The sequence below is a fragment of the Zeus faber genome (genome assembly GCF_960531495.2).
Source record: "Zeus faber genome assembly, chromosome: 14".
NCBI lineage: Eukaryota > Metazoa > Chordata > Actinopteri > Zeiformes > Zeidae > Zeus > Zeus faber.
Genome location: NC_137200.1, coordinates 18,191,660 through 18,218,910, shown reverse-complemented (window position 1 = coordinate 18,218,910; position 27,251 = coordinate 18,191,660). Strand labels below are relative to the sequence as shown.

The following is a 27,251-nucleotide window of genomic DNA, read 5'->3' as shown; positions in this document are numbered from 1 at the left end:
GCCATTGAGGCATTTTCGTAAACAACCAAGATGGCTGCTGCTGATGTGGAACGGTCTGATGAAGCTGCTAATGTGACAGTATTAAACAAGTATTTATTTTCTTGAAAAAACCCTTTTGTTGATAAGATGTGTTTGCCGTACTTCCGACAGGATTTAGTAAAAGTTACATTTACCAACCCACTCGCTCAGTGCTATGTCACACGTTTCGTTGCTCTGATTGGTTGTAGGTCTATCCAGTGCTCTGACTGGTTGTAGGTCTATCGAGTGCTCTGATGGGTTGTAGGTTAGGTTGCATTTTGGTCTGCGCCTGTTGGTAACGCCCCTTGGAAATCGAAAATGAACCGAGAGATTTCAGACTAATAGGCATTTATGAAATAGTCTGGCGATGCCAAGCTAGGATTTTCGTCTCAAGTGCTCTAATTTCCCAAAAGAAACCTCTCGAGCGAAATCATCACTAAAACGTAATTCTCTCGGAAACCGCCAAACATACCCTTTCACAAAGTAATAACACATCTACCGGGAGTGAGCTGCTCAAAACCCTATAATAACAATAATTTAATGTAGTAGAACATTATTAGTATTCACAGCAAGGCAATCTACAATCAGGAAAATGCTGCTTCCTAAATTTCTAGAGGCCCTTTTGCTGCAAGCGATCCGGCTTCTTCTGCGCCCGTTATCTCGACACCCAGAGACTCATTGGCCGAACAGATTGCAAGCAAAGCACTTTGGGAGAATACCTACAGTACCACATTGGTTCGTGAGTGCATCCTCCCCCAGTCCAGTCTGACATACAGCACATACAATTCAACACTGCTCTTTGGCTGTGGACGTTGTGCTGGCCTCATCTTGTGGTGTTTCTCTCCCATTAAAATAAGGGTGTGATAGTGGTTGTGATGTACAGCACTTTGCCATGATGTTGTTTTGTTTCACTGTAGTAAACAGTGTGATACACACTACATACAGCAAGGAAAGAGGAACTCGACTCAGAGCAAATTTTGTTGAACAACAAATCTTCACACAGACTACATTTTGAAACAGTTTCCCAGGGGTGACGGTCTAAACATTTCAAAATGTTGTGTGCCAAAGTGATTTATGGTGAGATTATTAATTATTTAGATTGACTTTTCTCTACATATACAAAACGGGAAATGCTACTATCCCCCCCCCACTCCACCCCCACTCTAGTTTGCAATATTCCCTTAATATCCTGTTAATATCCTGACATGGTAAGAAATATTTTTTTGATCTCACACGTTGAAATATAAAGTGTCTGTGGGTTTTGTATTAAAATAACATTGCATATTTCCAGCCATTTCTATCCCTTTTTCAGAAACCAGAAGCCATTCAATGTTTTTGCGTAACGCTTATACCCCTCTATATGCTGTTTCCATTGTTGGTGGCGGGGTCCACCTTTCCAGGCTACACTGCAAAGAATGGCTTGAGCGCGAAGCAAAAGGCAGCTGCAGGTAATTTGATAAGGCAGCGAAGCTAGTTGTGGCTAGTAAACTCTGCACTACCTAAAGTGACTGAAAAAAATTGGAATACAAAATCGATCAGAAGAGAGCATACAGAAAAGAAAGTGACTATCTTGGAGCGAAGATTTAGATAAACCCAGAAGTTAAAAAGCTTTCTTTGGACTTGTAGCGTAAGCCACCCAACACATTCTCTTCTTTTGTTGATGTGTTTTGCAATAAAACATTCATCTCAAAATATTTTAGATTAGATTAGATTGATTGGACTGCATTGCTGCCAGAGTAAATAGATTGGTCGCCTGATGGTTTCTCTTTATAACTCCAATTGTGGTACATCATAGTCTGTGAAGAACCAGTTCTTAAAGGAATATTCACGTTTGGAGAAATGTGATTTTTGTCAGTTTTACTCAGTCGAGAAGGCCACTACCAATTTCATCCATGTGTCGAGAACCAAGACATTGACAGGCTGCAGATGGAATCAACTAGCCTGGCTCCTGCACAATTGGGGAAATACAAGCTTCCAGAATTGCAAAAACAGTTATTTAAGCAGTACATCTTCCTGACGAGTGAAAATAAGTGTGCACTCATTCACTCTGCATGTACCAGAGTTTTGGTTCATTCTGTATGCTGCAGTTTGCCATGTGGCCGCTTATAGCCACACAGTGCACGGTTGCCATAACACGGTGCTTAAAATTGGAACATAAATAACCAATAAGAAGTAGATCCACACTGCTATATGTTTTACAGAGCCAAATTTGACAAAGCAGGCTCAGGCCTCGTCCACATGTATATTGGTATTTTTAAAAACATATTTTTTCCCCCCTCGACACCAACAGTGTTTTTGAAAATATCTCTGTCCACAAGAGAATGCAAAAAACGATTGAAAGCGCTGCTATAACACACATGACACAGGCCAGTGGGGGACGATAAAACTTTACAGTATGTCAAACACCACAGAAAAAAAACATTGGCAGCATGCGCATGGATGGGCTTCTTCCTGAGCGGGGAATACAACACAGCACGGCACTGGTGTACTTTGAACCGGTGGGTGCAGTGTACTTATACATACATCCGCACGTCGGTGTAATGAAGTAACGCTAGCTTGACTTGTTAACATGTAATTAAACTACTGTGACCACGCGTCCCGGATTGTCCAGGATTGTCCCGATTTAAAGTCCCCGTTACGCATGGTGCTTTTTTGTTTTGTTCAATAAGGAAATTCAGTAAAATACTGTTTTTTTTTCCAAAAAATCTGATTTTAGATCAGGGCTATTTTACAGATTTTTTTATGAACTAAACCCATTTGTCCTTTATTACTTTTCATATATGTTTTACATGTTAACAAATAACTGACAGTTTGTATGAACCGGACATTATCTGTAGGGAAAACTTTTACGATCTGCCTCTTTTATCTGACTGCCTAAGCGACCATAATGGGACATTGACGAGCACCGCTGCTGTTTGGCTTGAGTCGGACGGGAGAGGAAAGCGGCGGCACGTTCCAAGGCATAATGTTTAGGGAAGGCACGTTTTCTGGATATATCGGTAGGTTTGGCATGGCACTGAAATGAGGCACCAAAATCTGCGTTGCGATTTGGTCTGGTAGATACAGTATAAAGATATAGCGGTACCGGGTGCCCAACCTAATGGGATGTTTAAACATCCCGCGCATTATCATGTTTTGACCCAGACTGTCCACAGAGAGGAGGGGAGAGTGTTGGGTGAGTGAGTGAGAATCAATGCGCTGCGTGCTAAAATGAAATACAATTTTACCCATTTTAAATCGTAAAAAAAAAACGACAATCAATACGTGGCGGTCAATGTTGATATTTGGATTTAAAAACAACCTTAAAATTACATATAAACTTAAGCCTGGCAGCCCGTCGGGCTTGCAATACATTGAGGGAAATTCCTGCACCCTACATTAAACCTAACTAGGTTTCTGGCAAATGCTCAATGTGTGAAACAACAATGGCGCATGTGTAAATCGAGGTCATGACATCATCGCCTGCCGAAACCTCCATTTCACCGCCCCCCCCGAATACGCATAAAACTGAGTTTTGAAAAATCTCCACCCCGGAAGGAGTTTTTCAAAAGCCTTATTTTTCAGTGACCTGAAATGCCATTTGTATGTGGACAGGAGGCCAAAGACACAGAGAAAATACATTTTTAAAAATACCCATGTACGTGGGGACGAGGCATCAAAAGGGACAAATCTGTTGACTTTTTCTGGCCATCTGGGATTTCTGTGCATTCCAGAAGGCATTCGAAGAGAAATTGTTTGGGCTGATGGTTGTGCAACTAATTCACTTATCACTTTTCACACAGGGCTGAAGTTTACAGAACTCTGTTCTGGGTGAGGAAGTGGAAGATGCACCAACAGTAGAGCTGGGCAATATTGACAAAATAAATTATTATAATATTCATTTGACAAAGATCATTTGACAGTAGAATGGGGATGACTATTGGTGCCCTTATAAGATATTTACATACAAGAAAAAAGAATGTACAGCCGTGGACAAATTTGTTGGTACCCTTGGACGACAAAAGAAGAACCTACAATTTTCTCTGAAATAACTTGAAACTCAAAAAAAGTAATTGGCATCCATCATTGTTGATTCCATATTTAATAGAAATCAGACTTTTCTTTTGATGTTTGATTCAACAGAATATTTTACATAATAAAACAAATGGAAATGGCATGGACAAAAATGATGGGACCCTTAACCTAATATTTTGTTGCACGACCTATCGAGGCAATCACAGCTTTCTGACACTGGGCAGTACGTTTCACTCCAGAATGCCTTGAAAGTCTTGAAATTTCATTATGCCCTGCACAGATTCCAGGCACCCCATGCCAGACGCAGCCCCAAAAACATAATCGAGCCTCCTCCATGTTTCACAGTAGGTATGGTGTTCTTTTCTTTGAAAGATTCATTTTTTTCGTCTGTGAACATAGAGCTGATGTGACTTGCCAAAAAGCTCCAGTTTTGACTCATCTGTCCAAAGGACATTCTCTCCGAAGCATTGTGGCTTGTCTATATGCATTTTAGCAAATTCCAGTCTGGCTTTTTTATGTTTTTCTTTCAAAAGTGGAGTCCTCCGGGGTCTTCTTCCATGGAGCCCACTGTCACTCAAAAAGCAATGGATGGTGCAATCAGACACTGATGTACCTTGACCTGGGAGTTCTGCTTGTACCTCTTTGGAAGTTGTGCTTGGCTCTTTTTCTACCATTCGCACTTTCCTTCTGTTCAACCCGGGGTCGATTTTCCTCTTGCGGCCGCGTCCATGGAGGTTGGCACAGTCCCATGGACCTTAAACTTCTTAATATTTGCAACTGTAGTCACAGGAACATCAAGCTGCTTGGAGCTGGTCTTATAGCTTTTACCTTTAACATGCTTGTCTATATTAGTCTTTTTCCTCAGACAACTCTCTACTCTGCTTTCTCTGGTCCATGTTCAGTGTGGTGCACACGATGATACCAAACAGCAGAGCGACTACTTTTCTCCACTTAAATAGGCTGAATGACCGATTATAAGATTGAAGACATGTGTGATACCAATTAAAGAAAATAGTTTGAATCACTATAATCCAATTATTTATAATCTTTTCTAAGGGGTACCAACAAATCTGTCCAGGCCATTTTAGAATATAACTGATCTCTCGAGCAATAATTTTTATCTCTTTTCCTAGTTTCTTTGCTTGACTCTATGACATACCAAAGGCATGCAGGTATACATGAGAAAATTGCTTTTAATTTCATCACTTTTCAGGAGGAATGAACCATTGTTTTAATGAGCTCTAAGGGCACCAACAAATTTGTCCACATCTGTATGTAGATATTACCTCAAGGGGTATAGCACAAAATTCTGGCCCTGCATGAGCAGTCTCTATGGACCCTCTTGGTCCATGTCTCTCACGCATCTTATGGCATTTATTTTTTATTTTTTTCTCCAAATAATTGCACCAACAACGAATCTGTACCAGAGTATCCATTTTCGAAAAAATGGTGCCGGCCAACGTGTCCTGAAAAATTTCAATTTCCCAGACAAATGGGAGAGATTCCAGTCAAATATTTATTGAGCTTAAAAATAATTGATTAGCGGGTTATATTTATTTCCGTTCGTGAACAATGAGTAACAAGTGCAGCTGCTTTAATTAACATTTCACTAAAATAAAATTTTGTTCAAATCAAAAACAAAATAAATATGGAAAGTGGGTCTAAATAAATAAAGTTTGTGGTGTTGTCCATCTTTGTTGGGTCGTCGCGTAGACATCCCAGTGCGAAAATGAACAAATCTGCGGACTTTTTAACAAAATGATCCACCCAGCACTAATTCAAATTGTGCTTGGAGGGTATTATTTCCACCGGACATTATGACCGGAGAGATTTTATTACGTTGCACGTATTTTACGGTCAAAAACCGTCAATTACTGGATAATGGAAATGCTGGTCTGTACACATGAATTTGTAGTAGTTATTAGGGTAGTCACTAATAAACTGTTCATACCACAGCAAACAACTAATAATAATCTGTGATATGCGCTTAAGTATGCACAGTTTGAAATCTCACCACATTTCTCAACGTATTGTAGCCTACAATACTTTTACAATGGTTAAATGAGGTTTGCTTGGAGTATCACGCTTAAGAGAACATTATTTCCTTCATGTTTAAGCAATTATTATTCCCAAGATATAAAACAGAGCTAAAAAAAACAACACATTACATTTCTAACCCCTACATCGAGAAATGCTTATGATACTGCAAAATAAAACACAACTGTAGAAAAACTGAAGAAGACACTAGAGTCATGATTTATTTGCAGAAACTCGAAGAAAAAAAGAATAATCTTTCCAATAAGTGCTAGGCTATACATTGCTGAATGTACAATTTCAGTATATTTAATCTATCCAAGCCCACAGTGTAGTGGTTCAAAAGCATGTAGGCCTGAAAGCAAAATATTTAGTGCAAAATTTTCTAATCAATTTGAAAAACAAATATTTTATTAAAGTTTCTGTATTTGAGAACATTTAACCCACAAGCAAACAATTAAATAAAACACACAACTTTTGATAGATGATATTAAAATTATATATATTTTTTTCCCTCGAGTTCCAGTTCCAGTGAACGCATCATCACTTCCGAAACAAATAGATTTTCCGAGTTCCCCATGAAAGCAGCATCGCTTCTTGCTCGCAGGGCCGTGTCTAAACATGAGTAAACAAGCATGCACAGTGCAGGGGCGGAATAAAGCATTTTGCACCTTTTATAAGGGATGAGATGGGCCTCAATGAGCCATTTTTATATACAAAGTTCAGTTTCTCAACCAATTTATTCAGCCAATTCTAATTTACTTAAGACACTTATTACTTATCAATAAAATAAAAATCAAGCAAACACAAACATCCCATTCCAAGCTTTTGGAGGGCCCCCTCCCTCAACCATTGGGGCCCTGGGTAGTCAGTCCCACTTTTCCCTCACTACTACGCCCCTGATTACCACCAAGTAGATAGAGGTGTAGACTAGAACAGCTAGAACACTATGAAGCTGGTAAAATTGCAGTTCTTAACCCAATGTTAAACACAACATGTCACAACATATTGAGAATCAAAATCCAGATATCTATTCTCACATCACAGTTGCAATATTATATTATCTTTTCGAATTCTAAAGTCAAACAGTCAATTAAAGCCATCCCTAGAATTCAATTGTTGCATGTACAATATGTGGTAGCAACAATCTAATGCTGAATTTACCTCCAGGGATTAATAAAGTGTTATCTTAGATTAATACGGTTACTGTCTGTATAATGTTTTATGTCGCATATACTGTTTGGTGGATTGTCAATCCAGAACTGAAGGTGCATGTTTATTCTCAGAGCTTAAGTGTGGGAAAATAGGGATCCTTCAGAGAGCTACTGTAGCCAAAGGAATGATGAAAAGCAAGATTATGTCATACTTATAAGTACCGGTAAGTGATTCGCATAAAGTGACAACAAAGAATTAAGTAAATCAAAAGATAAACAGACAGGACAGTTACCGGATTATCTCTAATATATTTCGATACTCGATACTCAGTAGGCTTGGCCGTATCAAAAACATTTATATCGCGATGCAGTCCTGCCCAAAAATCGCAATACACAATATTATCGTCATTAATGACGGGGGATCGGGGGAGCTGTTTAAAATACGGAAGCACAGGGATCTGGTGTCTTTTTTCTCAAGCGATAAATAATGAATGAAATGTGCGGAGAGTGACGGAGAAAGTGTTCCCATTACGCTGGCGCTATTTTGGTTGAATTCAATTAGAATAAATACATCTACAATAAATAAAAAAAAAAAAAAACACTATTTGTTTTCTTTGGAGAAATGGTAAAACATTATGCCAGATCACGGAGAACGGATGGCTTTATGCCACTCCAACTAGGAAGTTGCGCGTGGGCGTTCACGTAACGTGCGTGTGAAAAGGGTCTCCCTTTCACCACGCAAACAGTGATGGGCTCCAAGCAAGCGCGAGAGGGAAATATATACGTAGAATTAAAAAAATTAATTAAAAAAAAAGGAATTTTACTTATTTCAAGATTTAGAAACACAAGTTGTGGCGTGTGAGCGTGTGAACTGGTTGATATGTGCGAGTCTCTCGGTCAAAGTGTGAGACTTGGCAGCTCTGTATAACAATCATTAAGAAACCGTTTTTATGACATAATTTTGTAATGCAAGTAATAACCTGGAGCCGCAACTTAATCACCGCACCACCATGTCCAAATCCATCTGCTTCCTCGCTTTTGCGCGCATATGTCCACATACGTCACACAGAGCAGTAGAGCACACTTGCGCACATTTGTGTGCGCAAGTGTGCTCTACTGCTCCGTCTGTTGGGGGAGCGCATATCGTCGCAAACATCGCAATATTATTGAATATCGGCCTAAAACCCAACGCCCAGAGTCTATTTTTTTAATTTACATTTAGGGCCATGAGATATAGGCCATGTCCACACTAATGCGGATACATTTAAAAACGCAGTTTTCGTGTAAAACGGTTTTGGTCCAAAAGTTGGCTGTCCACACCGAACCGCCAAAAACGCATCCATTGCTTTGATGCACATGCGCAGGAAACCTGCAGAAGCGACGGAACAGGTTTACTTTGTTTACAAACGAGAAGAAGCAGTGTTATTGTAATGCAATTAAAATCTTAAGTCATTTAAGAGTCGCAACACTTTCAAATCCAGAGACACAAACAGAGGAAATCTGAAGGCAAACATAACATTTTACTAATCCCCGGAGGTCAATTCAAGCATCACCAGCAGCACAGCGATAGGGGTGTCACGGTTGCAATTCAAAATCAAAAATTGAAGGAAATGAGAGTTCCATTTCGAACTTCAAAATCACAAGCAGGTTCGCCATTCTCCCCATAAATTCTGTGGGTAATATTGTACTACATGGTCACCATATTGGGGCAGTAGAGAGTCGACGGTAAACAAATGCAGTGTGTACTCGGGGGCGCCTTGCCTCCGAACAGACTTTCATGAAATTTGTTTCGGAGTTGGGCGAGCCGTGGTCGGCTATGCGGAGGGGGCTGTGGTCAAAAAATGTATTATGGTCTTTTTATATTGGAATTTACAGTCGATCTATGCTATTTAAACACCTGCAAACTAGGTTTGTTAAAATGTGGTGACTAAAGGAACAACTATCTCCGTGTTAACAGTAAAATTGAAAACCTTTTTTGTCATGGCCTATTAAAAACGTTCTTAAAACTTTACTGTTTTCCAAACTAGCCTATTTCAAACATTCAGAATGAAATAGAAAATGAACGTTACTCTTTTCCAAATGGGAGAGGGAGCGAGTGTGCACCTGCACCGCCACCACGATGTGCACTACAGAAGTTTCGCTTTCTCACTCTGCGTGCTTGAAAATGCCAACTTGGCATATGGTTCAGAGGAGTCTCACAAAACTCTGCAGCGCAAATTAAAGTGATCTCATGAATGAAGGGTCACCCTCACCTCGGCCAACCTGTCTAGTCCTTCCAGCGTATATATTTACTCATTTATATATGTAATGCCTCGTTTATTTATTTAAGGATTTATTTCATAGTCGTATTTATTTTTATTTGCTTGCTACATCCACATACATCCTCTTTGTGCTTGCAAGTGAATGAGCAGCGTACGCTGCTGCCCCGTCTGTCGCTCTCCGGCGCGGGTGGTGTGGACCGCGACGGCACCGGGGGAACTTCTGCTGGACTGTCCCTTGCCCCATCTATTCTGGCGTTATCATGGCATGTGTTAAAAGGTGCAAGACGGAAATGTTCCTGGATGTAGCTGCATGTGTGAAAAGTGAAACTCACTAGCTGTGCTGGAACGGTTACCTGTTAGTTACCTGTTACCAGGAACTATGTGTAAAAGGAGCTTAATAATGATCTAACTGTCAGTGCTGAAAAAAAAGTTTAGTTGTTGTACATGCCACTGATGTTTTATATCATCGACCAATGTTTTCTTTCTATGGCTGCATTCTCTCTCTCTCTCTCTCCCTCCCTCCCTCTCCCTCTCTCTCAAATTGCTTTGACCTTCTTTCCACCCCACAGCTGCTGCTGAAGATGAGTCCTATTTCTCTCTCAGCCTGTGCTGAGATCACATCACTATGCTGGTTCGACAGAGTGGTCTGACAGCCAATCAGAGGCGAGCATTGGTCAACCTAGAGGTCCATCTGAGAGCCATTATACGGGGGATATTTCCCTTTGATGAACAGGCAGGAGGGAAAGACTCACATACATACAGGCTTTAACCACCCGGCTAAATCACCTCAACATAGGCCACTCTGTCCATCACAAGCAGAGACATGTATTCCCCGCTGAGCAGAGCTTCTCACCTTCCATCCCCTCCAACACCAGCCCTGGGTAGTTACATACGCAGTAACCCTCCCGACCTCATCTGAACTCTGACTCTGCAATCCTTGGTTACCCCCTGTGTGCAAGCCTAGGGGGGGGGGGGGGGGGGGGGGTTTGACTGCAAACAAAGACCAGGCGCTAGCTGGGCATGGGGGCGACATCAGAAGGGCCTTGTTCACAATTCAAATGTCCGCGAAAAACGCTATGTTCCAATTGTGCGTGTAACAACCAAATCGAATCAGGAAATCCCTCATCATTTTGTCCTCATTCATAAATGCCCAAAGGGATTGCAATAGTCACTGTTTGAAAGGCAGATAATCACTTGTTTTTTCTACCCAATCTTTAGGCGGTGAGAGTGATATTTTCACAGCTTTTGGCTTGAGAGGTTTATGGCATTTTGTAGAGAGGCACAATGACTGAATTGCGAACTGAGAAAAATATCAAATTGATCAATATGAAAAAAAAAAAAAACTCCAAGACTTTCACCCAAATGGCAACCATTATGTTTAAACTGCAGTTTGAACACCTCTGGCTCAATGCAAGTCATTGGAAAGAGAAACTTCTTCCTGGAAATCTATTTTACTTAGACTCCATATCTAACTTTACTACTTCTAATACGTGGCTTGGTTGTGATTGATAAAAGTGCTCCTTTTATTGCTTAAAAAGGGTCATATTCGGGGTGTAGTTGCCTTGCTTGAGAGGTTCTTTCACATTCATGGTGGGCCTGTAGTCCAGCTTTCTTTGCTCTCTTTATGGAGCCTTTATAGAGTTCAACAGTGAGTTTCACGAAGTGCAAATTCCATTCACTTTCTGAATCAAGGATTTTGATTATTAGCTATCATGTCAAAACCATCCAAGGCAGTCTGACCACGAGCTATGAGATTGTGAAACGACGATGTATGCTCTTGTAGAAGCCACTAGTGTGTATGATATCAGCCATGTTTTTTTCACGGTGTGATGGAGAAGTACTACGCTATCTCATAATCCTAAACTGTAACAGAGATGCCTCTGATTGGTGGAGCTTGCTGTTACCATGGAAATGTTCACGGCATCCCAAACATCACTGTCGGCTAGTGAGTTGCTGCTATCACACAACAGAGACACACACACACACACACACACACACACACACACACACACACACACACACACACACACACACACACACACACACACACACACACACACACACACACACACACACACACACACACACACACACACACACACACAAAATATTAAAACACTATTATTAACAATATAAAATATCAACACTATAATAATGAAGGTTGGAAGGCGTTAGAAAGGTATCTTTTGCAGTGGTTTACGGGAAGAGTAGTTCCTTCATGCTTAAAATAATTATGTACAGTCTTGTATCTTTGCAGACCTGCCAACCTTGGAAAAATAGTTTGAGTAGTGTACCAGGGAGTCCCCGTGGCGTTTGAGTCACTGCAGCTTAATTACTCAATCAGTTATTTACATAGTAGACATCTCATAATGAGGCTGATCACGCACAATCAATCATATGTAAGCTACTACGGCTAATTATTTACACAAATTCATATCATTAGGATATAGCCCTTGAAATCATCTTGTTAAGTAACCAAACATGTTTACAAACTAGATTTGCACAGACTGCGATTTTCTTGGCCGATTCCAATTTCTTTTAAGTCAGACCTGCCAATTCTGATTTTCATTCAATTGTATTTTCATCATGAAACAATGACTGGTAAATAACTTTTACATTTTCGTCCGATCATTTTGAGTTTATATCCGTGACCCGAGAAATCACATTTTCTCATTATTTGGTCTCTGGGTATATCTGCTGTACGTCAATGACAAATACATTGCGTGATCTGATCACACTCACGTGGCAGAACAGCTGCACATACGGACTATCACTGAAATTTTCAGTTACCACAATAGTGAGATTGCTGATTTCTACAATGTGTGTTTATTATTGTTCATTATTCACTATGGAACAATAAAAGAAGATGAAACTGTCCCTGAGTTTCAATAAAACAAAATACAACATGGAACAGTCCCTGAGTTCCAATAAACTAAAATACAACCTGTAACTCTCAGTGAGTTTTAGTAGAACACAAAATATAATGAACATGGAAACGTCCAGTTCAAACTTTAAATCTATTTCACGTTTAGAGCAAATATACCCCTATTATATTTTATATGGTACTCTCATTCCAATATAAATTGCAATCATTGCAAAAAAAGTAATAGTAATAATAAATGGCCGACTCTTCTCACTCTCACTTACTGGAACTCACCATGCATTAAACCAACTGAATCAAATGGAACGACTGGTTTAACTGAGTGACTCACCAAGAAACTAGTCTCAAAGAAGAGTCAAACTTTTGATCATGATCGGAGCATGTGCACTAGGAACCAGAGCCGACGCCGTGCTGTGACAGCAACAAATACACAGTCTGCACAATATTTGAATATTGTCAGACAAAAAAATATTAATCCAATCTTAAAATGACTTTGACGTACCTCCAAACAGCCGACATTTTTTTTTGAGCAACAAAGCATTGCATTGACTAATTGATTGTTTTCCATAATTAAATTACAATTATTTATTTATTTATTTGCGTAGTTTCAGCCATTTCGTACCTTTGTTTTTTGAACAACAATTGCGTGGTTGGTACACTAAATGCATTCAAGTTGTTTTTGTAAAGAGTGCAATTAATCAAGCCGTCCAGTCGTAAAAACCCCTTGGGATGGCCGTGTCCCTAAGAGAGAGTCAGGGAGAAAGTGTCCCCATTACGCACCGTTTCATTCCATACACACTTGTTTTGGTTCCATAAGGGTTAGGATAGAGACGTAAAATAAAATGACAACACACTATTCTGGCGCTCCGATCGCAGGCGCCCCAACACTTCCACGCGCATCGTTGGTACTGTCGGAGAGGGAGACAGATGCACAAATTGCGCCCATATTGCTTCCTCTCGGGATTGCGCCCTAGGCGGCCCCTTGTATCGCCTATAGGAAGGGCCGGCCCTGCTAGTTATTTGTGGCAGATTATTATAACAATTCAACATTTTTTACAAGAACTGATATGCCACACTAACTTACTTTCCAAAATTCCCAGCTGTGGTCATGTCATATGGCTTTGTTCAATTGGTTTTACTAGGTCACCTGGCATGAACATCCAACTTAAAAACTAGTAATTTATATAAAATATAATAATAAAATATCCCCTCCCCTCCCCTAATAGACCCTCCCTGAAATTGCAATGCTTTTTTTTTAATGGATCCTGGGTTGTTTTGGGGAACACACAACAAAAAAAGTGTTTGAGAAAGATGCTGGTCAATTTGCTTTGCATTTGTGTGCGGGCAATGGCACACCCAGGGAGCAAAAACAAAAACTACAAAACCAACAACTCAACAATAAAGAACCATTGTAAGCAAATGACGTAGTTTCTCTGAACATAGCATCATGCTGACCATGAACAAAATGGGATGGCGGGGAAACAAATCAAACTGAACCAACAATGAAAAACGCCTGAGAAGGTGTTGACGCCTGTCAACAAAGAAAGCTTTAGCTTCATTTCGCTAAGTAAATATAAAGGTGCAGTCTGTAGAATTGATGCAACACGGTGGCCTCTGCGGCAGTCGAGAGCCAGTGTTTGGTTTGTCCGTTCTTTGCTACTGTAGAAGAAACATGGCGGTGCAACATGGCGGCCTCCGTGAAGCGTACCCGCTCCTAATGTAGACATAAATGGCGCATTCTAAGTTAACGCCAACACAATAGAGTTACCGCGGTTATCGGTGTTCGGTCGTACACCGACTACTTTACCCACTGTCATTTAGCTTTGGGTTTTTTTTATAGACATTCATCAAATAAAAATATATATATATAATTTGTAACATACTAAGCCTGTTATCAATACTTAGTCGGACGCTACACAAGTGAAAGTGCTTGTGCATGCACAGTCTGCTTATCACGGGAGGAGAGGAGACTATAGAAGACCTTCGATCAGGTATAGATCGGGACCTGTCTCCCTCAGGGGAGTCTCACTGTCTCACTCATGACAAGTGCAACACCGGTGTAACCAGTGCTGCACAGTTTATTAACCGGTGGGAAAAATTCCTCACCGTGGCATTCCTAACAATTATTACTTTCATGGGATTATACACCAATTAAAACATACTTATGAATATTATATTCCATTTCTGCGAAGTTCATTCCGTGAACTCTATACACTGCACCTTTAACAGTATTAACATACTCTCTTTTGTAATGACGATAATGATGTCAAAGCAACACTGAAATACAACCCAGAAACAAAGCAAATAGCACATGGACTCAACAAGATGACAATATGATAAAGGATAATTTTACCTAATTTTCCCTTAAACGACACCAACGTATAACGCAGGTAATTGTCCACTATTCATTAGCCTGCACTGTAAACAGTGCAGAATCTAGCTGTAACCATATGTACCGCAAAGCAGTTACTTTGGTTTAAGGGTTTTTTAAGCAGCAGCGACAAACAAGGAAAATTTTACAATTAAACACCTGAAAGCATTAGCCAGTAAGAGGGGCCGATAGAATGTCTTGCAACACCTTACAAGTTATTTCCTACAACTAAGGACATAAACATGTCTTTCCAATATAAATTTTGCAAAAAGCATTAACATCTTTTCCTTCACAACCATTTGTACTTTTCCTTCACGAAGGTACAAATTGTTATTGACGTCCAACTAGTAATTTGATAACAGTTAGTTGTTCACTGTTTAAAACAGTGAAATACTTTACAACCCAGTGAAAACCATCAAGGAACAAATACTTCCCTCCACCATCTTTCGTTTAAGTTCTGGGAGACACAGCTTAATCATTACCTATAAATACTGATGAATTAAGGTCATGGTTGTTGCTTGTGGGCAAGTCATTTGGGTCATAAAGAATCTAATTCACGTCACCTTTCCAGTTACCTGAACCAGAAATGTGACTCATATTACTTATGGTCAAGACGTGGTAATAATGACGGCTCCTCCTGCTCGTACTGTGTTGGGTAAGAAGGCTTTTAAGTTCTCAGCATCCTCTATTTGGAACAGCCTTCAGAGAGAACTTCAGCTGACTGACCTGGTCTCTGGTGGCAATGACGTAACATTCGCGAGACCTGACCAACAGCATTGGTTAAAATAACGCCAAGGATACATACACGGACCTTCTCACTGGAAAAGTGGATTATATTTCGGTCTTGGAAAACTTTATTGATCCCTACTATCAGCAACGCAGCATGGCAGCAAATCCAACACCTGATTATTCCTAGCATCCTTAATACTACGATCCAGCCTAATCTAGTAAGTGGCAGTACGCCCATCTAGGGATGCTAAATTAGAATGGTTTTTTTTAACCAATAACCGTCCCTTCCTAAACTGATCATTAACTGTTATCAGACAAGATTAAAATGTACTATTTAGAACGGACAAATGTAAAAAAAAAAAAAAATCATGATAATGGCAATATTCTGACTTGTTGACGATGTTAGGGATGGGGATAAGTATTCGATTTGGACGTCAATATTAGTTCAACGCATAGAGTAATCGCATTTTTACTAGAGGGTGCACACGATTAGGGTTGGGTTTAAACGGTCGCGTTACTTTGGATAATATATATTACAGTCACACACCATTAATTCATTTTAAACAGTTTATAATAAATAAATAAATAATGTTCATTTTGTTACTCTGTTTCGTGTGTAAAAAGCTTAGCTTACAGCGGCCAACACTTCCGGGTTTGAGTCCCCACCTGGGGGCTTCGTAAGCTGTACTCTTACGCCTGAAATAAAAGGCAGGTGTGGTTGCACGTGTCACCCCCATGAGTTGTATTCAAGAAATAGATTGTCTTTTACCACGCAACAAATGTTTTTTGAATTACTTTTTTATGTAATAGTATTTTTTAACTGTTAAACTCATGGTATTAATCAGTTAAAATTGTTATTGTCGGTTGATTATTCACATCCCAACACCCGTCTGTATCACACTAAAAATGCAGCTTTCAAACCCTCCCGGAGACGGCACTTTATATGTCATTACTCAAAGATCCGGATTTTAACGGAGTCATTCGAGAAGATGGGACATCCTTTATGGAAATAACCGACTCTCTAAATATCAAATAGGTATGGTGGCAATTAAGAGGCAAAAATTCTATCATATTTACCACATGAAAAAAGACAAGAATCAAAAACTCAAACACAATCTAGAATAAATAAAATTAAGAATTGACTGATAAGCACACCAATAATCCAGAGGGCAAACTCAATCCAAATTAGGAAATGTAGAACATTTAGATAGAAAATTGGTCGAAAATGGGTCGGGTGTGTGTGTGTGTGTGTGTGTGTGTGTGTGTGTGTGTGTGTGTGTGTGTGTGTGTGTGTGTGTGTGTGTGTGTGTGTGTGTGTGTGTGTGTGTGTGTGTGTGTGTGTGTGCGGGGCTACAATAATTTGGAATAATAACAGACATGGCACATTTCGTGCAAACCAACTTCAACATAACACGGCTAAATCCCTCATAAAAGTTATAAGGAATTCAGCAGGAAAAATGTGACATCGCCACAAGTTCTACATAACACTACACGCAACCTAGTCAATTATATTCTTCTGAAGGCAATCCCCAACAGTATGTTCAAGTGTTTCTAGACAAACTCAATCCACCAAAACCGGCCAACAAGCTGACGTCTGAGAATGACCATTAATTCCCAACAACAGATGTCCAGGACCAGAAGGTGTTACTGCTGAACTCCTTCAACGCTCCTGGCAAATCCGCGCCCCCGCTATTCATCACAACGACAACTGAAATAAAAACAAACAAAGGAGAGATGCCTCCTCAAATTAATACCGAAACAATATTTGTACAGAAACCCGGTCAAAGATCCTACTTTCCCCTCTCGTTACCGCTTCCCCATCATCAGTTAACAACAAGCATTCCCGCTTAGAGAAGGTAACTGCACCCCATAATCCATCCCGACAGAACCGGCTTTATCAAAGGATGATGTTCAACTAACCATGTCACAAGACCTAGACCTTGATCAATGTATCACAACAGGGGGATGGAGTGTAATCGTTTCAGGGGAGGACTGTAAACGCAGAGAAAGCGTCTGATCCTTGTCAATGTATGACATGCAGTCTGCTTTGGACAGATGGTCATTCAGTGGATACTAATTCTACACTCAACGTCTACAGCCGCTGTCACTACTAATGGGGGAAAGGTCCCGAAGTAACACAATAAAGGTCTGATTCATCTTTACGCGGATAATTCATTACTCCACCCCCAAGATCCATGAAACTCATGAAAAGTACCCTCATCATCACCTTCTCAAAGCTTTCAGATGACACTGTAAACTGTTCCAAATGAACAATACTTAGCAACATAGAATAATACAACGACCTGCTACTAAAAGGTACTTTCTCCTCTCCACTTTCTCCGAGAATAACATAACACTCAATTAATCCTCGAGGGGAAATTCGGATGTTACAGCAGCAGAACAGTGCAAGTCAAGAAAGAATTTAAAAAAAGAGAAGTAAATAAAACATATATACAGTATATGTATGTATACATCAATCGACAAAAGTTACCAGGATGAAGCGGCATCTAATAGGGAAAGGGGACAGGTACATTAAGGTAAGAACAAATAGTCCCACAGCACTCCTAATAATAACAACAACAATAGTACAAATGGTATTTATAGTACTTATATTTACAACAGCAAGAAAAATACTTGAACTATGCTTTCACAACTCATAACAGTAAACAAATAAGTAGCAATTATGAGTCAGAGGCATAATATTTAAACAAGAGAGCCCCGGGGTCAGCGTGAATGCTATTAGTCAAATAATCTCCATTAAATATCCTCTGGTTTCTGAAAGCGCGGATGAGATTGTTGTGGAGCAGCAGCAGGTGCAGAGCGCCGATCGAAGGTTTGACTCATTTCTTGGACTCACCCGCGAGGCGTCACTCAGTAAAAAACAGTCGTTTCGATTTGCAGACTATTCTCCATTTGATACGGTTGGAGTAACGCACCTGACCTTCATTTAATTCCTGTCATAATTATTTATTTGGGTGGAAGAATGAAAAAACGTGGATCCCGGAAAATCGTTTTTACCCCAATCTCTCGAAAGAATTTATTTCAGTAGAGTAATACAACGTGTGGAGCACAAAATGTAATTTACTTCTGTCAAAATGATTTATTTTGGAGGAATGTGAAAGTGTAAATCAGTCACATTCAATATGAATTAAACCAAATGCCCGGGGGGGTATTCCCGAAATCTTGCTTAAGGGCTTATTTCCAAAATACTGCTCAAGACCGCTAGCCTGGCTAACTTTCGGGATCAGCGTGGGCCTGAGACCCAGCGAGAAAAGATGCCAGCGAGGTAACCACGGCAACTAATGCCCGAGTCAAGTGCCCCGACATTAAAGCGACGGTGGACCTCAGTTCCACAGGACGAGTTGTGCGTTGTGATGGTATCAGGCAGCGGAGACAAAAACAGGACCAAAACATCTGAATGAATCTGAATCCGTTTGTTGCTGTTCTTACTAATTAATGCAGCTAATGTGCCTGATTCCCAGTCCAGTGCTTTGTGTGAAAAAGAAAATAAATGGAAATCAGTGAAAGATTGATTGAATATATATATATATATATATATATATATATATATATATATATATATATATATATATATATATGAAATTATAATATGCAATATTCATATCAAAGGAATAGCATAAAATATATGAGGAATAGATCCATTTATGCTCCAGGATTAACATGTTTATAAGAATAGATACAATCCATACACAGTGTAAGATGGAGACCTTAACTCTATGTGAACGCTGAGGTTTAATGTTTGTTTTAAAAGTTTAAATATATTTATTGGCATTTTCTTATTATCAATCGTTCCACCCACCCATCTATCTATCCGTCCATGTATTTATCTATGTCTCTCTATATATATATTTCAAAATGTGAAGCGCCTCAAACAACAGTTTTACTTCATTTCAGTTCGTTTATAAACATGTTTGGATTTTAATTTTCTTGACACAATATTTTTTTACAAAGAAAGATGGTGTAGGCTGCGTTATTAGTTTCTTGATATGCACATATATCAATTGAATGTATATAAGATATGAATACAAAATAAAATAAAAAATAATGTGAATCTTTTCAGGAGGCTGAGTTTCAGTGGAACGCGCAGATGGTTGAGTTGAGAACCTCTTGCCTCAATGACAGTGTTGTGATATTTCAATAAACGCCGGATCCGTCTCTCCTGCTCCGTGGATGTGACAGAGGCGCCGCTGCGCTCCGCGTCCCGCTGGCCGGCGGATCCACGGATCTGCCTCCATGTTATTCTCCGCACTCCGCTGAGCTCCGGCAGCAGTTTGTCTGTTACGTAAACCGCGCTGTGTCGGGTTAACACCGGTTAACCGGCCCCCAGCCCCCCCCCCCCCCCCGGTTAGCCAGTCTGCTAGCAGCTACTAGCTCGGGCTAAGCCGTTAGCCTGTGTTACCCCGATAGTGCTAGCGCGCAACTCGGTGACACGGAGCTACAACCAGCCGCGCACACACGGTCGCCGACGCGGGCGGCGTCCCCCCCCCCCCCGCGGGTCCCGCAGCCTCCGACGGCGCGGGGCTTACGCGCCATTGTCGCGGTGGGAGTCGGGTTTTAGCCGAGCGTTAGCACGCGGCTAGCTCGGCTCCGCTCTCCCCGCGTCGCCCGGTTCTCCGGCGCTGCGAGTCAGGCACGTTCCTCCCGGGGCACGGGAGGCGGGCGGAGCGCGGGCTGCGCTCCGCCCGCCAGCCCTCGGCGGAGCAGCGCCGGACCCGGGGCCGAGCTGCGGAAACCGAGGCGCGTTCCTACCGCGCCGACGACGCGCCGTGACCGCTCGCCATCGGTGCGGTTTCTCTACCTGTTCGGATGAATTGTGATGGATCGTCCTCCGGTGCGGCTCTCTTCCCCCTCCTAGCTCCAAAATGGCGCCAACATGCACACATCTGCACCACGGGCGCAGCGACGTTGGTGGGTGCGCGGCGCCACCTGTCGGCCGCTCCCCGTAAAAATCACACCTGTGTGGAAAGAACATTCCAGGCGCTTCCTTGTCGCTTTAAAACCTCACGCAGCAGTCCACGTCCCCAACATCTCTTCCCATCCTGCTCTCTTTCTTCCCAATCAAAACCCACTGTGTTTTTTGGGTTTTTTTGGGGGGGGGGTTTTGTTTGTTTGTAAAACCACAATAAACTGTGACTTTGGGACAAATGTAAACTTGGACGCCGTTGTGCAAGTACATGTGTAAGTTCCACAGAAGAGCTTCCAAATATTATTATTATTATTATTGTTGTTGTTGTTGTTGTTGTTGTTAGAATTATTAATGTTGTTATTGATTTTTTTTTTCTGTCGTTTTCTTATCTCCGCTGTTTGTGTTTGCACAGTTTGTTGTCAACCCCGCTGTGCTGTAGGGGGCGCTGTAATATAAGGCATGACATCCCATAATATCAGGAATTATTTCCAACAAGACATGATGATGTATGTTATGTCATACAAGACATTATGTTCCACAATACAAGACATTGTTTTTTAATATAAGACATTATGTTCTATCATGTAAGGGATTATGTTCGATGACATAAGGCATTGTGTGTCATATTTTCTGATTTATCTTCTTCTTTTGTTTATCTGTTTATTTTTTCGTTTGTTAATGTATTTTCTTATTTATTTTCTTTATTTTTCTGTTTATTTTCTTGTTTGTTGATGTATTTTCTTATTTATTTTCTTTATTTTTCTGTTTATTTTCTTGTTTGTTGATGTATTTTCTTATTTATTTTCTTTATGTTTCTGTTTATTTTCTTGTTTGTTGATGTATTTTCTTATTTATTTTCTTCTTTGTTCATCTGTTTATTTTCTTGTTTGTTGATGTATTTTCTTATTTATTTTCTTCTTTGTTAATCTATTTATTTTCTTGTTTGTTGATGTTTTTCTTATTTATTTTCTTCTTTGTTTATCTATTTATTTTCTTATTTATCATCTTCTTTGTTCATCTGTTTATTTTCTTGTTTGTTGATGTATTTTCTTATTTATTTTCTTTATTTTTCTGTTTATTTTCTTGTTTGTTGATGTATTTTCTTATTTATTTTCTTCTTTGTTCATCTGTTTATTTTCTTGTTTGTTGATGTATTTTCTTATTTATTTTCTTCTTTCTTTATCTATTTATTTTCTTGTTTGTTGATGTTTTTCTTATTTATTTTCTTCTTTGTTTATCTATTTATTTTCTTATTTATCATCTTCTTTGTTCATCTGTTTATTTTCTTGTTTGTTGATGTATTTTCTTATTTATTTTCTTTATTTTTCTGTTTATTTTCTTGTTTGTTGATGTATTTTCTTATTTATTTTCTTCTTTGTTCATCTGTTTATTTTCTTGTTTGTTGATGTATTTTCTTATTTATTTTCTTCTTTCTTTATCTATTTATTTTCTTGTTTGTTGATGTTTTTCTTATTTATTTTCTTATTTTTTAATCTATTTATTTTCTTATTTATCATCTTCTTTGTTCATCTGTTTATTTTCTTGTTTGTTGATGTATTTTCTCATTTATTTTATTCTTTGTTTATCTGTTTATTTTCTTGTTTGTTGATGTTTTTCTTCTGTATCTTCTTCTTTGTTTATCTGTTTATGTTCTTGTTTGTTGATGTATTCTCTTATTTGTTTTCTTCTTTGTTTATCGGTTTCGTTTCTTTTTTTGTTGATGTACTTTCTTATTTATTTTCTTCTTTCTTTATCTGTGTATTTTCTTGTTTGTTGATATATTTTCTCATTTATTTTCTTCTTTGTTTATCTATTTATTTTCTTCTGTATCTTCTTCTTTATTTTTCTGTTTATTTTCTTGTTTGTTGATGTATTTTCTTATTTATTTTCTTCTTTGTTCATCTGTTTATTTTCTTGTTTGTTGATGTATTTTCTTATTTATTTTCTTCTTTCTTTATCTATTTATTTTCTTGTTTGTTGATGTTTTTCTTATTTATTTTCTTATTTTTTAATCTATTTATTTTCTTATTTATCATCTTCTTTGTTCATCTGTTTATTTTCTTGTTTGTTGATGTATTTTCTCATTTATTTTATTCTTTGTTTATCTGTTTATTTTCTTGTTTGTTGATGTTTTTCTTCTGTATCTTCTTCTTTGTTTATCTGTTTATGTTCTTGTTTGTTGATGTATTCTCTTATTTGTTTTCTTCTTTGTTTATCGGTTTCGTTTCTTTTTTTGTTGATGTACTTTCTTATTTATTTTCTTCTTTCTTTATCTGTGTATTTTCTTGTTTGTTGATATATTTTCTCATTTATTTTCTTCTTTGTTTATCTATTTATTTTCTTCTGTATCTTCTTCTTTGTTTATCTGTTTATGTTCTTGTTTGTTGATGTATTTTCTTGTTTATTTTCTTCTTTGTTTATCTGTTTATGTTCTTGTTTGTTGATGTATTTTCTTATTTGTTTTCTTCTTTGTTTATCGGTTTCGTTTCTTTTTTGTTGATGTACTTTCTTATTTATTTTCTTCTTTCTCTTTCTGTGTATTTTCTTGTTTGTTGATATATTTTCTCATTTATTTTCTTCTTTGTTTATCTGTGTATTTTCCTGTTTGTTAATGTATTTTCTCATTTACTTTATTCTTTGTTTATCTGTTGAGTTTCTTGTTTGTTGATGTATTTTCTAACTTATTTTCTTCTTTGTTTATCTGTTGAGTTTCTTGTTTGTTGATGTATTTTCTAACTTATTTTCTTCTTTGTTTATCAGTTGAGTTTCTTTTTTGTTGATGTATTTTCTTATTTATTTTCTTCTTTCTTTTTCTGTGTATTTTCTTGTTTGTTGATGTATTTTCTCATTTACTTTATTCTTTGTTTATCTGTTGAGTTTCTTGTTTGTTGATGTATTTTCTTATTTATTTTCTTCTTTCTTTTTCTGTGTATTTTCTTGTTTGTTGATGTATTTTCTCATTTACTTTATTCTTTGTTTATCTGTTGAGTTTCTTGTTTGTTGGTGTATTTTCTAACTTATTTTCTTGTTTGTTTATCTGTTGAGTTTCTTGTTTGTTGACGTATTTTCTTATTTATTTTCTTCTTTCTTTATCTGTGTATTTTCTTGTCTGTTGGTGTATTTTCTCATTGACTTTTTTCTTTGTTTATCTGTTGAGTTTCTTGTTTGTTGGTGTATTTTCTAACTTATTTTCTTCTTTGTTTATCTGTTGAGTTTCTTGTTTGTTGACGTATTTTCTTATTTATTTTCTTCTTTCTTTATCTGTGTATTTTCTTGTTTGTTGATGTATTTTCTCATTTACTTTATTCTTTGTTTATCTGTTGAGTTTCTTGTTTGTTGGTGTATTTTCTAACTTATTTTCTTCTTTGTTTATCTGTTGAGTTTCCTGTTTGTTGACGTATTTTCTAACTTATTTTCTTCTTTGTTTATCTGTTGAGTTTCTTGTTTGTTGGTGTATTTTCTAACTTATTTTCTTCTTTGTTTATCTGTTGAGTTTCCTGTTTGTTGACGTATTTTCTCATTTATTTTCTTCTTTCTTTATCTGTGTATTTTCTTGTCTGTCGGTGTATTTTCTCATTGACTTTTTTCTTTGTTTATCTGTTGAGTTTCTTGTCCGTTGATGTATTTTCCAACCTGTTGTCTTCTTTGTTTATCCCTTTATGATCTTGTTTTCGTTCATGCGTTTTCTTCTGCAGATGTTGATTTGTTGCGGTTCTTTTGGGGAGACGCGGCAGCTTGGCTCCCGAGGCGCGTCCCCTGTTCTCAATTATCCAATCAGCGATCGACGCGCGTTTTAAAACGCCCAGCGCGCTCGCCCAGCGCGAGATGACCGCTTCGTGGGGACACGATGGAGGGGCGCGGGCCCTCGGTTCCGCCCTACGGCCTGCTCGGCCACGGTCCGTTCCTCTACGGCGGCTGGGGCAAGCGAGACGGGCTGTTCGTGGCCCCCCCGGGCCTCAACTACCTGGAGCTGTGCCGCGCCCTCCTGGCGCAGGTCGGCCCCGGCCCGGCGCCCCGCCTCAGGAAGACCCCCACCAAGGAGTGCGGCGTGCAGGTCAACGCCAAGGTGGACAAGCTCACCCAGTGCTCGCTGGGGCCCAAGACCCTGCACTCCGAGGGGAGCGACCCCCCGGAGCCTTACGGGTCCCCCGGCGTCAAGAGCCCCGGTGGTGGCGCGCCGGGCAGCGGAGCGTCCCACACCCCGGTGAGCGGCGTGAGGTTCTGCAGACCCGTCTCCATCTACTCCCCGCTTTTCGACCGCCCCGCCCGCTTCGCGTCCCAATCCGACGGCGACACCGACTGTCGAGCCCCTGACGCGCCCGGAGATCCGTCATGTGAGGGTTCCCCGGCGGCCCGGAGGAAGAACGGCGCCCGTCAGCCGGCGTCCCCGGGGTCCAACTTCCAGGTGCGCGCGCCCATGCGCTCCCACGACCTCCGGTTTCCTCCCGCTAACGCCCGTTTTCTTTATCCGTTGTTAGTTCCTGGAGCAGAGATTTGGCTTTTTCCACTGTAGAAAATGCAACATCAGGTGGGAGAGTGCTTATGTGTGGTGCATCTATGGAACCAGTAAGGTAATGGGGCCACTGCAGAACCAAGGGCACAACATGATCTAAACCAGGGGTCTCAATGAAACGACCTGGGCTGGGGGCCGCCGGCCAGGCTGTGTTTTTATGTCTCAAAGGAAAAATGTTATATCATTAAGACTGCTTGGATTAATTATGCATTGTGCTGAAATGCATTTGCGGGGGATAGATTTTAACAATATATTGTCACCGTGTAGTGGGCCATGTTTGTCTTGCAGGGCCGCTTGAGGCCCCTGGGCCGGTAGCTTGAGACCCCTGATTCAAAGCACTGTTCAGATGTGTTTGCATGGATTTGGTTTGTTTTCCATGTGACCCACCCATTAGGTGTACTTCAAGCAGCTCTGCCGGAAGTGCCAAGTGGGCTTCAACCCCTACAGAGTAGAATCTATTCTCTGCAAGGTGACTTGTTTTGTTATTTCCCTCTGGGTATCTGTTTTCCTACTGCAGCTATTTTAGAAACTGTGCATGGCGACGCTGAACGCTTGACGCTGGGTTGGATTCGCCTCGAAATCGCAATCTCTTGCGGCATAAATGATTATGGGGTGGTGAAGGATCCCCTCGCTGCTGTAGGTCCTTGAAAGTGCACGTTCTCCTCCTCCTTACGGCTGCTCCCGTTGGTCGTCGCCACAGCGGATCATCTCCCTCCAATACCTTCTGTTCTGTGCATCGTCCTCCCTTACACCAACCACCTGCATGTCCTCCCTCACCACATCCATAAACCTTCTTTGGCCTTCTCTTTTCCGCTTGCCTGGCAGCGCATCCTTCTCCCAATGTAACGCGTCTCTCCTGTGTCAAAACATCTCGGTCTTGCCTCACTTTTCCACCAAACTGTCCACCCTGAGCTGTCCCTCTAAATGTACTCATTCTTAATCCTGTCCATCCTTGTCACTCCCATTGAAAATCTCAACATCCTCAACTCTGCCACCTCCAGTTCAGCCACCTGCCTTTTTTTTGTCAGTGCCACCGCCTCTAAACCGTACACACCGTAGTGGTCTCACTGCCATCCTGTAGACCTTCCCCTTCACTCTTGCTGGAACCCTCTGTCACCAATCACTCCGGGCACTCTTCTCCACCCTGCCTAGACGCTCTTCTTCACCTCTCCCCCACTCTCCGCTGCTTTGGATGGTTGACTCCAAGTACTTTAACTCTTCCGCCTTCTCTGCCTCCACTCCCTGCGTTCTCAGCTTTTTGCCGCCCTCCCTCCCATTCAGGCACATGTATTCTGTCTTACGCCTGCTGACTCATTCTGCTTCTCTCTAATGCGTGCCTCCACTTCTCCAGGCTCTCCACAACCTGCTCCCTACTCTCACTACAGATCACAAAGTCATCCGCGAAACATCACCATTGCAAACAAGGGCTCAGAGCTGATCATCATGCAATCCCACCTCCACTTCGAATGCCTTTGTCATGCCTACTGCACACCTTACTACTGGCAGACTGCCCTCATACGCGTCCTGTACCACTCTTGCATACTTTGCCACCCCGACTTCCTCATGCAATACCACACTTCCGCTCTTGGCACCCTGTCATACGCTTTCTCTAAATCCACAAAGATGCAGTGCAACTCCCTCTGGCCTTCCCTGTACTCTTCCATCAACATTCTTAAAGCAAACATGACAGTGCACTTTCTAAACCCCTGTTTTAACACTCATGGAGCTGAAAGTGCTGCTTCTGTGCAGTGGCCACAAAATGTTGCTGCAAATCCACGACTACTTGTAGTGCCCACCTGTTATTATATTCCCCCTTTAACTGAGGATAAGACCTTCTGCTGGGCTTGTGCTCAGGACTCTAAACCTTTTTTGACATCTTCATATACCTTCCCTGGTTCCCTCCGAAGGTGTGCTCTCAGACCTCCTGCTGTTGCGAGAAGAAGCAGCGGCACATCAACATGAGGCGGCCGCACCGCCAGGACCTGTGCTGCCGCTGCAAGGGCGCCAGGCTGTCCTGCGACGCCACATACAGCTTCAAGTACATCGTCTGAGCGGGGTTCCCCACGTTGGCCCTCGACCCCGCCCCGTCGACGACGTGACAAGTTGATGGTGGACTTTGCCTCCCGGCCGCAAGCGGTCCGTGGCCGAAGTGGACCAGCTGTGTCGGCCGCTTTCGATTTCCCCGGTTGCTCTTGGTGGGTGTGTGCAACATATTTGTAATGAAAAATAAAAACTATTAAATATTGCAGCAAAACTTTTGATTTGTGTATCCTCACACTATACTTGTTTTCTACTGAGCTGCTGAAATGCCTTGAGTTTCCGAGTGCTGAAGTATCGCTACGTGTACTT

At 40.4% G+C, this 27,251-nt stretch overlaps 2 protein-coding genes across 2 annotated transcripts in view; one reads left to right on the top strand and one right to left on the bottom strand.

The window, feature by feature from the left end:
• The window catches only part of pds5b (PDS5 cohesin associated factor B), a 54,713-nt gene extending 34,388 nt beyond the window's left edge, over nucleotides 1–20,325 (bottom strand). Inside the window, exon 1 of the mRNA XM_080013299.1 lies at nucleotides 20,282–20,325. The gene's annotated coding sequence lies outside the window, so the exon portion shown is untranslated. The remainder of the gene's footprint in view (nucleotides 1–20,281) is intronic.
• Nucleotides 20,326–24,236: 3,911 nt separating this feature from the next.
• Nucleotides 24,237–27,017, top strand: zar1l (zygote arrest 1-like; the record flags this gene model as incomplete). Its single annotated transcript, XM_080013489.1, has 4 exons — nucleotides 24,237–24,794; nucleotides 24,868–24,960; nucleotides 25,297–25,371; nucleotides 26,810–27,017. The coding sequence occupies 4 exons, from the start codon at nucleotides 24,237–24,239 to the stop codon at nucleotides 26,951–26,953; spliced, it is 870 nt and encodes a 289-aa protein (XP_079869615.1). The 3' UTR covers nucleotides 26,954–27,017.
• Nucleotides 27,018–27,251: the final 234 nt, after the last annotated feature.